The sequence below is a fragment of the Vulpes vulpes genome, chromosome 1 (genome assembly GCF_048418805.1).
Source record: "Vulpes vulpes isolate BD-2025 chromosome 1, VulVul3, whole genome shotgun sequence".
In the NCBI taxonomy this organism is placed as follows: Eukaryota; Metazoa; Chordata; class Mammalia; order Carnivora; family Canidae; genus Vulpes; species Vulpes vulpes.
Window position 1 is genome coordinate 122,372,634 of NC_132780.1, and position 12,586 is coordinate 122,385,219.

General features: G+C 41.3%; 1 protein-coding gene across 13 annotated transcripts in view; it reads right to left on the reverse strand.

Moving 5' to 3' along the window:
- Positions 1-321: 321 nt before the first annotated feature.
- Positions 322-12,586, reverse strand: part of GOLGB1 (golgin B1) — an 85,536-nt gene continuing 73,271 nt past the window's right edge. For all 13 annotated transcript variants that reach the window (XR_011994954.1, XM_025990150.2, XM_072724674.1 and 10 more), the window contains 7 exons: positions 10,940-11,105; positions 10,601-10,738; positions 5,028-5,171; positions 4,144-4,241; positions 3,517-3,651; positions 1,978-2,083; positions 322-1,703 (listed from right to left, as the gene is read on the reverse strand). Coding sequence is in view for 12 of the 13 variants with exons in the window: in XM_025990150.2 (XP_025845935.2) it covers positions 1,569-1,703; positions 1,978-2,083; positions 3,517-3,651; positions 4,144-4,241; positions 5,028-5,171; positions 10,601-10,738; positions 10,940-11,105 (922 nt within the window). In the remaining variant the exon portion in view is untranslated. The remainder of the gene's footprint in view (positions 1,704-1,977; positions 2,084-3,516; positions 3,652-4,143; positions 4,242-5,027; positions 5,172-10,600; positions 10,739-10,939; positions 11,106-12,586) is intronic.

A 12,586-nucleotide genomic window follows, 5' to 3' on the forward strand; every position in this document is an offset into this window, starting at 1 on the left:
GTATACATCAGATAAGCATTCTCTCAGGCCCAGGCCCCAACGGCATGAATCTCAGGCCTTAAGGCCAGTTTGTTTGGCTCAGTACTAGAATGAATTTCCTCATTCCACTTCATTACCCTGGGGTCTAATGACACATGCCGCCATTAACTGGTGCGGGCAGGGAGAAGGAAGCCTGAATAGGTAGAGGTCACTACCCTGAATCCATCCCTGGCTGCCCTGCCCCCCTCCCCCTACATACCTTCCTTCCCCAGCATGGCACACAGGCACTTGTACAAAGACCCGTGTGTACATACACTCGTACACATGTACACGCCGCCACAATTTTTGATTCTGAAAATAATTTTATTATTTTACAGTTGTTCAGGAAAGTTCCTGGATTGCTCTGACCAAGATTTGGTCACCACATAACAAAGAATCACAGCAGATCAATCAGTCCACCGGTTTTCTCTCTTCTTTGGGTGGGAAGAGCAGGCAGGGACACACCATGTGCATAATGAGAAAATAACCAGCAGGTAAGGGTGGGGCAAGGGGAGGCAGGGAACAGGCACAAACGGAATTCAACCCTGGCTGCCATTCTCAGGCTTAGATTCAGATATTTTGTCTTCTCTGTATCACTCTCCACTTTCCTCAGCCTTGTTACCATAGAGGGCAGATGACTCTGGGCTGAGAAACTGGAGTAACTGTCACCAATAGCAGAACAGCTTGGAGCACCCACAAGCTAGGAGTGGTCATCAGACCAGTCAGGCACCTCACCTTGGACTAGCCCCTAGTGAGCGCTTTAGGGCCCACATTCGAGGCATACCCAGCCAACACAGGAATGACATGAATCTGATTCCCAGTGTCCAGAGCCAGCTCTTCCTTTCAGTGAAGGGAGAGGCATGGGCCATTTACTATCTTAGCATACTTGTGATCAGGGCATACACAATAGGCTCCTGTCCTCATAGTCCACGACCACAAATCTAACTCCAGTTATGTCTGAACAGCCAGAGAAGGAGATGCTGTCCTACCCTGTGATCTGACAGCCAAAGCTCCTGGAGAGTTCTTTAGCTCCCATCCTATTTTGCAAGAGACCTAATCAGCTATTCTGTGAGATACTGTCCCCCAGAACTTTGTTTATGGCAGGCCCACCTTCCTTCTGAAGCAGGAGAAAATAGAAGGTAAATGAGGCAAAGAAAGTATCAGTTGAAATGATACTGGACTACAGATTATTAGGTTTATTTGAACCATCTTCTAAGCTGAGAGGCACTCCTCAGCATTTTTCACAGGACCACAAAAAATCAGGGCCCTGCAAAATCTGAACAAATCCTGGGCTCAATGACCAACTGTGCGGCCTCCCCAGATTATGCAGAAGTGTGCAGGCCCTGAGCAGTAAAAGAAAGCAGACTCGCTGGTCCCTGCAGCTCTGCCCTGGGCTCACATCCACCTCTGTTTGTGCAGGCACTTTCTGTGGAGAGTTGGAGAGAGGACCTGTAAGTGGGAAGACTATTCCACTAGAATTGATGATTTTGATGTTAGTGATAAGGGAATTCCAGGTTCTGAGGGGGTGGTCAAAAAGGTGAGAATTCAGTTTATAGATGGCCTGTGAAACATAGAATGAGCAGGACGTGAACCATCAGGAAGTAGATGGCTGCTAGCAGTGGCACTCGGGTCCGGGAATGACAGAGTGAACGCAGGACTCGCTTCCATCCAGCACCACTCCGGGTCTGAAAGAAAAATCTGAAAGTCAGAGAGTTTTACTCTACGGGGTATGTCCCTTTCCCTTTGCCTAACACTGCAGGAAAGAGGTATCCCGATAGCAAGTCCCCTCAGGGTCACTTGGCCAACTCTACTAGGTTCCTCCAACCTTCCACGCCCTTCTACTCTGAGATCCTCAGTGCCTGGACTTCTATCTTTCTCTTCCTTGACCCCTTGCCCTCAATGCAGCCAGGCCCGTGATACAGTATAGTACCCTCTCTTTGCGCTTCCCCTCCTTCTTACCCTTCGACAAGTGCTGCTTGTAAGATCTATCAACAGTGCCTGCTCCTGAGTGCCGCAGGAGCCAATGATGGGAGACCGGGCGGAGTCCCATTCACTGTGCTCCAACCTGGGGTGAGAAAAAAAAGAGGCATGGCTTGGTTCATGGCACGAGCAGCTGATCAGGTGAGGTCTTCCCAGTCATTTTGCCACGTGCTGTGGCATAAGAGACTTGTGGCAAAGGCTGCTCCCAGAGGTCCTACCCCCATTCGGGCAGTGTGCAGGTGGAGAAGTTTCTTTCAGCAGCAGCAAAAGGAGAAGATAACTACTAGGAATTAACGCCTATTATGTAGCAGATGCTGGATTGAGTGCTGTACATACATTTCATCCTCAGGTTTGAGGTTGGTGTTAATATCTTCAAAGGAAGGCTTAAAGAGGTAAAATGTCTTGCCCATGGTGGCACAGTGAGTAAGAGGTAAAGCCAGAATTAAAAACCCAGGTTTCTCTCTAAATCCCATGTTCTTTTTATCCAATACACCAGAGAAACTCAATAAATTCTTTTTTCATTTACTAAAGGCTAACAGGCAAAAGCATCCAAAAAAGGTATTTGTGGGGTTCTTAGAATTAAACTGAACTAGCCGCCTCTACTGCTTCCTTCTTCATTTTTTGCTGATTTGTTTAATACTGAAACTTCTCCATTTAATGAAGAAGTTGCCTTTATCCACTCAATGGTTTCTCACGAAAACATGAGCTGCATTAAAGGGGCTGCAGGTAACACAGCATGTCTGAACAAACATTTGCCTATAGGGATGTACTTTTTAATCATGTTGGAAAGGATGGAACTGTTCACTCCTCCATATGAAGGGATGTCTGTTAGCCTAACACTCCTGGCCTCTTTTTGCAGGTCATAGAGTTTTCTCCCGGAGAGAAAGAACACTTTAAGTTGATTTGTGAGTCTGGGAGGAGAAGCTGAGGGAGCACAGCCTAGCTCCATCCTGCCAGTTTTCCTCTGAGAGCCAAGCTGACTGCACAGTACACCTTCTGTGATCCACCTTCTGTACACCTTCTTCCTCCAGAAGATAAGCTTTTCTGGGGCCACCTTGGCCTGGGGACAGCACAGGCTGGCACTACGAGGGTCAGTCTGACAACTTCTGTAGGTTAGGCCGAGGAAAAATGAAACATCTATAAATACTGGAAAACCAAACAGCATTGGTTGCTTTTAAATAACAAGTCCAAATAAATAAATAAATAAGTCCCCTGAGTTCCACATATACCACAGAGTACAGGTGAATGAAGCTCTAACATGAGAATGGCAGTATGGGGCCTAGGGAGGCAGCATGTGATCAGCTACCTAAATTTGCTTTCTGCACCAGGCCCAAAGAGGACACTGTGGAGGGGCTAAGCTTGGATTAATATGGCTTGTCTTGACCCCAAACTCCCTGTAGCACCCAACTCAAGATGGGAACTAGATCCTGATGACTCCCAAGTCTGGCTGCTGAAATGTGCACAGTGTAATCAGAAAGACTCAGAAGTGAACAGAGGCTATCTCCCACAGTCCTTTACCGCCGGATATGCTCCTCGGCCACGGAGAGGGCAGTCTCAGCAGCCACTCTTTGGTCCCGTTCTTCTTCTAGCAGCTTCCTCAGTTCGTTCATCTCCTGTTTAGTGTTGCACAGCTGCTGCTGGGCTTCTGAAAAGCTTCAAAATAAAAGGACAATAAACAGCATCAGCAGATGCAGAACACAGTTGCTGATACAAGCGATCTGAAGTCTTCACAAGGTGATAAAGCAGGAAAATGTCTAGAAGTTTGTACAAACAAAAAATAGGAAAAAGGAAAGGATTTTAAAAAGAGAACATTTTAAAATCATAGTTGTCAAAATAAGCTGCAGAAAATGCCTTAAGAGATTTTAGGGACTGACTGTGTTATCTTTCATTTGAGCATCACAGGATTAGTGGGGTATGCATGTGTGTGCACAGGTGGGCACACGTGTGCACTGCTGTGCTTGCTTTTGTTCTACAAACTTTTCAACTTTACCAATTTACTAAATTGTTACTATTTAATCCTCATATCAATCCTGTGAGGCCAATAAGAAGACATTAAATACATTCACTGGGCTCCGGGTCCATCTAGATGACTGCCCATTTGTGTACACACAGTGCAAGTGCGACAGTTGTGGGCTGTTCCTCTACCTTAGCTGTGGCTCCTTCAGTTCTTCAGGATCACTCTTCCTGTGAGCTCCATTCTTTTCCTGGGGAGCTCCTGGAGCAACATCTATATTCAGTGGCCCCTAGAAGAGTAAGTTTAGTAATTCAGTGATGAAAGAGCTTAAGAAACTGCATGGGCAAAATGAGAACTCACGGAACACCAAAGAGAATGAGACACCTTGGAGAGGAAACACCCACTTGCCACCCTCTTCCAAGTGCAGAGTCAGAAATGAGAATCTTCTGCTCCATGTAATTAATTTCTTACCTAAAACGCTTTATTAGATTTTCTCCCGATTCTCATTTTTGAATCTCCTCTTAAAAGTTGAAAGGCTTACCACACAAAAGTGTAAAAGCTTATTTGCTTTCTTCTAGCGGAGGCTCATGGGTTTTCCAGAGGCTACTTGGATCTTTCCCTCGTTCAACTGTTCCTCCAAAACCTCTTCTTTCCCTGTCCTATTCATCTCAACACTAATTCTCACTCCCCACCTCTGCTTCAGCAGTGCACTCCTGCTCCACTGTGTCAACAGTTCCACCTATTCTGCTTCTCAGTGCCAAATCTTTCTACAGCTTTCTAATTTCTTGAAGCAAAATCCACAGTCTGAATGTCAGACTTCCAAAAGCCTCAGTCATCACTGTTTCCCTTTCACTTTTTTATTTCTCTCCCACTATTTCAGTGATGTTTTTCCTTCTAATTCCTTCCCTCCTTGATTTTTCTAGGCCTTATTTCAATTCAGGAAACATTCTTCTCTGACTTTCCTCCATCACACGTAGTTAATCTTCAGCCTACGGCACCAGCCTCTTCCATGCTGCTCTTTCTGTTTTACCATTTGCACTCTATTTCTGACACTTTTCCCAGCCTTCTTGCTCACCGCTTGAAGCTCCTGGACCTGCTTCTCCAAGACTGCGCAGTGATTAAAAAGGTCAGTGTAGTGCTGCTGGTTCTCACGAAGGCTCTGACTGGTATCGCAGAGCTGAATTGAAAGGGTATTTTTCTCTTCAAGTAGCTGAGAAAACTGAAACAGAGCAGAAGTTGAGCACCACCCCACTGGACTGTTTCACAACAAGCAGTGCTTAGAAAGACTCTCCTGAGTTTGAAAGTTCTAATTTTTTTTTAATGCAGGATCTTTATTTCAATAATGGTAACAACAGTATTGTGTGTGTTTCCTTCAAAGTGAGGAAACTCAGAATTTTTCAACTGAAAAGGAAAATAATTCTGGAGTAGTAGGAAACTATTTGTGGGCTTGGTATACTGACTGGGAAACCACAAAGCAGAATCCCACAATCTGAGAGCATAAACTATCCTAACTATGTAAGAGGAGAAAGACAGAAGCTTGAGTCCACGGCTATAATCCTTAGAACTCAATATGAGATAGAGCTGTCACCTAGAAATTCATACAACCATACTACTGGGGAGACTCTTCAGTGCTATAGAGAGTTACAAGTCACCAAGAAATTTCTGTAGAAAAAGAAATTGTAATGTGTGGTAGGGGAAAGAAACAGAAGAAATCCTAAATTGCCTGTATACGTGTAAAAAACTACACTCGGTGCAGTGCAAACTCACAGGTGGAAAAATGTTAGTCGCTCAAAGCAGGATCTTCTTCTACTACCTGAGCAACAGTTAGCTATTCAGTCTTTCCTTAAACATGTCCAGCATCAGAGGTGCTCACCTCTTGACAAAGCAGTCCAAGCATTTTTCACCATGTCAAAAACAGATTATTTTTTATATTGAGTGAAAAATTTACCCACCGTAGCTCCTAGCCAGTGATTTTAATTCAGTTCCCTGGAACTAGAAATCTAATTCCTTACTTGCAGGCTGTCAAGTTTCAAGTTCCAGTTATGATTAACATCCAGAAACATCAACAATCATAAAGATGTCTCTCCAAAGTACCTCCTGTAGGATTGTATGCATGAGGTAAAGGGAAACTGGTGTAACTGGATGCATGTTCAATCTTTTCCCAAGTATTCTTTTTGTAAGTATTCTGGGTTAATATTTGTGTAAAAAAAAGTTGATGAGAGTTGCTGGAGGGGAGATGGGTGAAGGGATAGGGTAACTGGGTGATGGGCATTAAGGAGGGCACTTGATGTAGTGCATTGCACATGGGTGTCATGTGCAACTGATAAATCGCTAAATTCTACCTCTGAAACTAAAATATACTGTAGGTTCACTAACTTGAATTTTTTAAAAAAAGATTTTATTTACTTATTTGAGAGAGAGAGATATAAAGATAGCGACCAAGATAGTACAAGCGGGAGGAGAGACAGAAACAGGCTCCCTGCTGAGTAGGGAGTCTAATGCAGGGCTCAATCCCGGGACCGGATCCTGGGACCATGACCTAAGCCAGAGGCAGATACTCAACCAACTGAGCTGAGGCACCCTATTAACTTGAATTTAAATTAAAAAAAAAAAGTTGACTCAATGTTCAGAGAAGATAAATCTTTCTAGAGATACTCTGACAGACTGGGAAAGACATTTGATACATACAGAAAACTAAAATAAGAATCTACATGGCAGGGATCCCTGGGTGGCGCAGCGGTTTGGCGCCTGCCTTTGGCCCAGGGCGCGATCCTGGAGACCGGGGATCGAATCCCACATCAGGCTCCCGGTGCATGGAGCCTGCTTCTCCCTCCGCCTGTGTCTCTGCCTCTCTCTCTCTCTGTGACTATCATAAATAAATAAAAATTAAAAAAAAAAAAAAAAAAAAGAATCTACATGGCATAACAAAAATATTTTCATAGATAGAATGAAAATCACAATGAATAACCTTACCTCTGAAGAATAATTTTCAGTTTACTAAGCACTTTTTAAAGTATCATCTTATTTGAGAGAGGTAGATGTTTAATTTCTGTCCCCATTCACAAATGACAAACAAAAAAAGAAATGAGCAGTGACTTGCCCAATATCATGTGGCTCAGAGATTACAGACCAGAACTCAACTATGGTTCTTGGTTCCAAGTCTAGAGCTCTGCCTACTACTGATGGCATCGCATCTGAGGGTTCAGTAAGGGAAGTGAAGCAGGTTATGTGTTTTAGGGGGAGTAGGAGCAGTTGGTAAAGAAAAGAATATAAATGTTTGAAAAGCAATACTAATTTGAAGACAGGGGTAGACATGACAATTACTGGGTATAATGACAACTCTGAGACAGAGATGAAAGTTAATTTTCCTGGCCGCAATGAATAGCCCAAAAGCTACCAAAAAAAACTCCCAAAACAAAAACCAAAAAAATTCCTCAGTTTTGAAAATACAATACTTTCTTTCCTATACAAATTTAAAGGAGAAAGGATAGATATGTAAAAATCATTGGAAGCAAAAACCCCCTTAACTGGAGAAGTCTAATTGTTTATAAACTGCCCTCCTATAAACCACCTTTTATACTGTTCACATTATTCTATTTAGGATTAGACAAAGATCCCTATAGCTTAGGTGTTGGCAAACTATGATCCAGGGTTTACTGTCTTTTTTTCTTTTTTCTTTTTTTTTTTTGGTAAATTGGTTTTATTAGAATATGACTGCTCTATTTGTTTACATACCATCTGTGGCTGCTTTTGAGACAGAACGGCAGAGCTGAATAATTGTAACAGGAGGCATAGCCTACAGACCTAAAATATTCACCATCGGGCCTTTAAGGAAGAGTTTGTCTGTTTTAGCTCATAAACTGTTGTACTTCAGAATAGAAGGGAATAATCTAGACTACATTATCCTAATAGTCATTCCTCTCCTGTTTTTAAGTTTTAGGTTACAAGTTTTTAAGTTTGCATTACATACAAACATCCAACCATGCTGGAAGAAATATAAATAAAGTCTGAGTATCCATGGAAAGAAACAGGGCAGTGGCTTGATGAGTATTCTATGCCTAGACCATTTACTATAATCCCATTCGGGCCCAAGAAGCAAGTCTGCTAGTTAGCTAGCACCCATTTAGAGTGAGGCTCTAAGCTCATCAGATGCTATGCTCCATGAGGGGCCACTGTGTATCCTAACATATGGCCAGCCTCATAGAAGGTAAATAATAGTTATTTGGTGAATGAGTGAATGAATGGATGAATGAATGAATGAATGAATGAATGGAGTGAGTGAATCAATGACATTAGGGATAAAGATGCCTCTTTGCAGTTTATTTCTAAAGGAAGAACTCTTTCTCACCCAGAAGGACAGTGACCCAAAGTAGTGTCTCTCGTATTTTAAGCAATATATGCAGTATATATCTCAATAAAGCTGTTAAAGAAAACATAACGTTGATTGTGATCCAGAACTTAGTATATAAGTATATGTAATTAAAACTAAAGTTTCTCTAAACAAGATAGACTCTTTATATTATATTATATAATAACTACTTGTTTGTAATCTTTTTTATTTTGTTCTGTAAAAAACACTATTTGCACTAGTTTTAATAGCTCCAAACTGGAAAAATCCTAACGTCCTTTAAGAGCATAAGAGAGAAACTATGGTATGTGCTTACAATCCAATGCTATATAGCCTGAGAATGGAAAAATCACACTATCTAAAACAACATGGATGAATCTCACAAAATAAATGAAGTCACATAAGAGAAGATATGATTCCATGTATCTGTAGTTCTAAGGTGACTAGAAAAGGAGACAAGAGACTTTCTGAAGTTCTGGTATATTCTGATTCTTGATCTGGGTACTCGTTATTGGGTGTCTTCACTTTGTGAAAATATGCTGTGCTATATTTATGATTTGTATGCTTTTTATATATTTTATTTCAATAAAATATTTACATTAAAAGTTTTTTAGTTGCTACCCACTAAAAGGACCTCATCATCTACTAAGGGTCCTAAATTTCATTTTAAAATACTGTCCTAGAAAGACAAATGCCCAGAGTAATTTACAGTGGTTTTCAGGAGTGCAAATGTAAAATGAAATGGGATCTAGTTTATGGCAAGAAGGAGAAGTGGATAGGAGCTGCTCTGGAGTCCCCTTGAAAACTCCCAGACAATTACCCCAATAAAGGGGCTATAGTTTTACCCATTAATTTGAATCAACAAACTATTAAATGCAAATTTTCTGCCAAAGTTAATAGCATTATCAGCCTCTGATACTTCAATTCAATTAGTTGAATTTGACATTTAATAAATACCTCCTACATAAGCTAGGTACTGCGCTTTTCCACATAGGTTATCATATTTATCTCAGAATGACCTCCTTCTAACACCCTAGGCAAATTACTTAATACCTCTGGGCCTTAGTTTCCCTTTCTGTTGTACAGCCGACCTATCTTTACCATTTTTTAAAAAAGATTTTATTTATTCACAAGAGACAGAGAGAGAGAGAGAGAGGCAGAGACATAGGGAAAGGGAAAAGCAGGCTCTTCACAGGAAGCCTCGATCCCAGGATCACGACCTGAGCCAAAGGCAAATGCTCAACCACTGCGCCACCCACGTGTCCATCTTTACTATTTTTGGATCATAGATCCCTTGATGAATTGACAGGTTCTCATGATGAGAGACTCAGACATGCACACACCTATACAAACACTAATTTGTATATAATTTTTGGACATTCACAACTCTCTTCAAAGACAATCTTTGTATTCTGGAGTCTAAATGACCTCTTAAATCCCTTCTAGTTCTAACAGAAACTACCTACCTGGATTCCTCTGAAGAAGGCAGAACTAGGGAGGTGACACTCAAGAATACTCTGAATAGTCAGAGAGCAACAGGAGCATAATGTTTCATAAGTGGGTGGGAAGGAGAGGCAGATGAAGGAGGAAGAGAAGCCAGAGAACAGATGAAGAGAGAGAACAGAGATGTGAGAAGGTATCCAAGAATAATTTTCTTTAATCTTGCCTTGGTGAGATTGGCTCTAGAGACCAGATGGCAAAATGGCTCTTCCCTACAGAAATATATCCCATCTTTCCTGGTATGCTTCCTTTGAGTATGTGGACTGGCATGGCTGGGGTTTGGGATAAAGCTGGCTTCTTTAGTTCCAGAATATTAGACACCAATGAGAAAGGCTACAAATGGAGTGGAATGAAGAGCAGACTTGTCTTCTCTATTTCTAATATCACAACTGAAAAGCTTCCTTATTCCTTCCTGAAACATTTTCCTGTTGCACACTGGGAGGAATCAGAGAGGAAGGTGTTGAAGCATTTGTGGGGAGTTACTTCAATATTACTAACAAGGGGTACAGATAGGAAGACAATGCTGGGGAACAAGGCTTCCTAAAAGAGTTGGATTTTTTTATTCTTTCTAAATAGATTTCTCCAAATCATTCCCAAGGACACTCCAAGGATAAGGAAAAGGAAATGGCCGTGTGTCCAGTACTTTGGGGTGAGCAATCCAGACCCCAAGAAAAGTGAATCTTCTGTATCCAAAGATATGTGATAGCTACAACCTAGACTTAATCAGCTTCTACTTATTTCCTTGCTTCTCTGGTCATGGAAATAAGAAACTGAATTCAAGTCTACCAGGAAATACTTACCTTGCTGTTTAGTTGCTGAATTCTTAATTCCTTTTGGTGAATTTCCTTTAGGCTGTCATTGAGCTGTGTCCTAAGAAGTTCTGTCTCATAAACTAGATTTTGTGATCCATCTAGGGATGCCGATGTCTCTGGGGATGCCTGTCAGGGTACAAACACTAATGAGATATCCTCCTAATGCTGTTCATGCTTAATTCCTTCCCTCCATGAACTCAGTCCACCTCACAGGAGGTCACAAGACAACTTGCCTAAGAGTGGTAGATGGGCACTTGGCTTGCAGGAAGCTAATGCTTCCTAGGTGGTGGTTACCTCTGAGTAGCAATCAGCATGGGGATTACTCACCTGTCTTTGGTACTGTACTTTGAGGGCCTCAGTCCGAGAGGAAGGAGATCTCAATTCCCTCATAAGATTCTGCAGATGACTGAGCTGCTGATCTTTATCCGAGATAGCCATAAGGTACTGCTCCTTGATTCTCCTCTCCTGGGCTTCCCAGGAGCTCTTTTCCATCCTAGAAAACACACGAAATAATCACAGGCAAAAAAATACTTGTGAGACATGGATGAATAATTACAAATTCAAAACAGTATTATGGGCTGTAGAGACATAGTAAAGAAAATGTATCACAGAGCACAATTTATATTATAAATTGAACCGCACAGCAAGATGATGAAGCTGAACTAATAAAAAGAATTTCAACTGGCAGGACTGAGGATGATTGCATGGGAAAGCATTCCAGGTTCTATGAACTTATTGAACAGTAGGCACAAAAATGAATACACACACACACACACACACAAAGAATTCTGGAATTGTAGCAGATAGCATGTAAAGCAGATAGGGTAGGAAACGAAGATGCAGAAGTGAGTTTCGATCATGTGAGGCACTGAGCAGCATGTTAAATAAACCACATTCTGTAAGCAATGGGAAACCACTCTAATTCTTCAGAAAGGTAGTGCCAGTTGCAGTCTAACATCATGGTTACAAAAATGCAATGCTACCCAGAGCAACTGTAGAGTTTTGAAAGAGCTGGGTTCAAATGCTGGCTCTATCATAAACTAGGCATCAGACCTGAATAAAGTTTCTTCATCTCTTTAAGCCTCATTGGTAAAATGGGAATAAACTACTGATTCCTTAGGATTATTCTAAGGATTAAATGAGACACTGTATGTCAGGCACCAAACACAAAGCCTGGCACATCACAATCACCCAACAAATATGAGCTGCTTTCTATTTATTCCTCAAATTTGGCCAAGTCTGACCAGCTCATTTATTGTAGTGCTAGCAAAAACTGTGTCTCTGCCACATTCTTTAGTTCTACTTCTCTCTATACTAAAAGAACTCAGTAGGATTGTCATCAAATTTCTGCAGAATCTCTTTACTACCCGTGTCTCTATTTTTTCCAATAATACTAGGTTTTGTTTGAATTGCATCTGACTTTTTTGTCTTTCACTCTAGAAATAAAGTAAAACGGTCCCTTCTTCTCTAAATGGCTTATAACTGTTATGAAATAATCTTGCTTAGCTAAGAAGTGAATTGGATTACAGTTAAATTTTTTTTTCAAAAAGGGAGAGCCCAAACTTAGAAACTAAAATAAAATTTTATTACAAGGCCACTACATGTAAAAGGCACAGGATTTTCAATACTTCCTTTGAGATGTGTCTGTGAAAAATGAAAGAGAAAATTTTAAGAGTAGAAGACCAAAGAAAGATCATAATCTTCCATAAAAAGCTTCAAGCTGCCATTTTTCTGGAAGTTTGTCATAGTGTGGAAAGAGATGCTCAATAGAGAATAGGACCTACGGAACAAAGCTGATCACTTCACAGAACTCAGCTGTAATAGGGATATATCATACTTACCCCTTATGTAAGAGAGCACAGGAATCAGGACAGAATAAGCAAATCAGTAGACATGAGGGGAAGAGAAAGGTTATGGCATAAATCCAGGCTCTCCTAATAAGCCAATCCCAAAGCTAACAGAAGCTGAACAGGA